Genomic DNA, 2,626 nt, shown 5'->3' with positions numbered 1-2,626 from the left:
TCAAAATGGGGAAGGTCAGAATTCCCAACCATATTTTCAACAACCTTTCTTGAAATTAGAGGAAACCCAATGGGTTTGTAGCAGTTTTCAACCATATGCCCATATTTCTTGCAATACTTGTAGAAAACATCATTTCTAGATTAATCAAAATTCACCCTTTGATGAAATTATTTTTGTTGTGCTTGAGGATTGAACAGTTTTTGGAAAGTGAGGTTGAATGGATTTATTGAAAGAAGAGTTTACTTTGAAGGAAACTGACTCAGACTAAAAAGAAGGATTTTCATTGACTTGTCTCTGCTTCTCATCTTGGAGAAGTATATTATACATACCGTAAAGAGAAGGCAGGGGTTGCATTATCAACAGATTGATCCTAACCCCTACGTATACCTCATTCAGGCCAATGAGAAATTGATGGACTTTGTCCTCCTCTTTCTCCTTTTGAAGGCCTTCTTTCGCAGTACAAACACAGGAATTTGCATGAGGTGCACATAACCCCCAGTGCATCCCAAACTTCTTAAGTTTGTTGAAATAAGAGCCAATATCAATAGATCCCTGGTAAGTGGAGGCAAGCTGCCTTTTTAGTTCAAAGACCTTGGTCCTATTTACAGCCCCATATCTATTATTAAGTTGTTTCCATATACTTTCAGTTGTTTCTGAATACTGTACACTTTCAGCAATATCAGGTGACAAAGAATGAGTCAACCATGAAATGACCATGTTATTACAACGATCCCATTGCCTATATTGGGGAGAATGTTCATGAGGTTTCACACATCACCCATCAATAAATCTTATTTTAAGGAGACTATCATATTGCGTTTCCATCCTCCAAATCCACCCCCCCCCCACCGAGAATGGCACAATGAGGGAAAAACCAGGAACATCGGAAGATGAAAGGAACAGGGGAGAGGAAGGATCAATGGTGGAACTACAAACATAAGTAGACGCATTAGGTCCAGAACTACCCATATCGATGACAAATTTACACAAATCACAGATTTATTATATTCTCAAACAAAAAATAAGCAAGATAGAAGAGATGCCAAATTTCTTCGCGACCTGGAGAAACAAAGGCCTTGAGAAGACGACAATTAACAAAATCTCCAAAAATGAAGTCACAGAGAAACCCTAGGTCACACGAAAACCCTAGGTCTGATGTATGAAATTGAATCTTCAACCTCTTCGACAACTAAACAACTCAAACTAGAAATTTTCTTTGACTTCATCGTTGGATAGCCCAGAAATAAACCACATTACGTATACTTTCATCAAAGAGACCGAGAATGGGAACTTTCGGCGAACATCGAAAACTCGACGAAATTGAACACGGTTAACATCGCTCGATAGAGGACGATGAGGAGATGAATTTTCTCTGCTCTGATACCATGTTAACATTCATGGATGAGCTCGATTGAAAAAATTGTCAATTGAACTTTAGGGTTCTGGAAGCTTCGTTCAGAGAGAAAAGAGGAAAGAAAAAGAAATGAAATTAATCGAGTCACTTGAACATTTAGCTCCCACTTGTATTTATACTTCAATACTCTAATTACAAAAGTTGCTATATGTACAATACAAAAGAAAATAAAGTGTAAGTGTATTCTACTGTAATATCTGGCTACAAGATAAATAAGTATGCTGGGCCACTTAAGTCTTGTGCTTTTGTTTTGGGCCTAAGTATGATTGCTCGTCAGATAGCCCAATATTTGTTACTTTCAACAAACACTTGTCATTTTTCTAAGTGGTTAGGCTGTTAATTTTGAATTATTGTTTATTTCACTAATATTGAATTTAATATTTTGACAAGATTAAGTTTACTTGCTATATTCGAATTTAATTTTCTAGGTTGACTTGAAACTCAAATTTACGAAAATGTACCGCCAGATTATGTATAATATATTTATTTATTTTGCTAATTAAAATTTATTATCAACCAAGAAAAATTATGTACAAAATAGAGCCAAAACTCAGAAGTTGGTCATGAAACCAACTTTTAGGTAAATAGAACAACTAATCACATTTACTCCCAGCGCTCCTACTCAACCCAAACATACAAAGATCTAAGGATAATAGTTCAAAGCTCGAAGCTATCCAATAACTCTTGATGTCCGAACACTTACGCAATGAATATCCAGCACAGTTACTCTGCTAGGAGTATATGCATTTCTCAGGACACCTTGAAAAATTCTATTATATTTTTCTTGCCGAAGATAATATATACTGCGCGCTAATGTCATTCTATAGATTTGAGCTCTTGCACTCTTGCCATTTACAAACTTCACTGCCAGTATTGCTCTCCAAGCCACTCCATTGCACATCTTGCCATGTCAAGAGTTTGGACCATACTGAAGCAAAAAATTGAACATGTGAAGAACAATTGTGCTATGCTCTTATCACCTGCATCACATAATGCACAAGTTTGATTGTTGGTATATAATCCCCTATTTGACTATCCTATTGTGTACAGCTTTCCATGTGCCACCATTCTCAAAATGAATAATTCATTTGGGAAATCCAAAGTTGTTACACTTCAATCTCCTCCAAACTACTTTCTAAAATGTTTCTCATAATTTGGGCTACATCCTCTTCATAGAAAATTAAACCTGTCAATATTCATCACATATGTACT

The 2,626-nt window shown here is 36.0% G+C and overlaps 1 protein-coding gene across 1 annotated transcript; it reads right to left on the bottom strand.

Moving 5' to 3' along the window:
- Positions 1-264: 264 nt before the first annotated feature.
- LOC138898737 (uncharacterized) lies at positions 265-717 on the bottom strand. Its single transcript, XM_070184833.1, has one exon. It carries the CDS (start codon positions 715-717, stop codon positions 265-267), a length of 453 nt encoding a protein of 150 aa, XP_070040934.1.
- Positions 718-2,626: the final 1,909 nt, after the last annotated feature.

Source organism: Nicotiana tomentosiformis, chromosome 9, assembly GCF_000390325.3.
Source record: "Nicotiana tomentosiformis chromosome 9, ASM39032v3, whole genome shotgun sequence".
Classification (NCBI taxonomy): Eukaryota; Viridiplantae; Streptophyta; class Magnoliopsida; order Solanales; family Solanaceae; genus Nicotiana; species Nicotiana tomentosiformis.
Note: the sequence above shows the minus strand (reverse complement) of the source record. Positions and strands in the feature narration are given on the sequence as shown.

What these genes read in the sequence shown, in the direction of transcription:
- LOC138898737 (XM_070184833.1), bottom strand. Translation starts at nt 717, where the DNA reads ATGGTCATTTCATGGTTGACTCATTCTTTGTCACCTGATATTGCTGAA.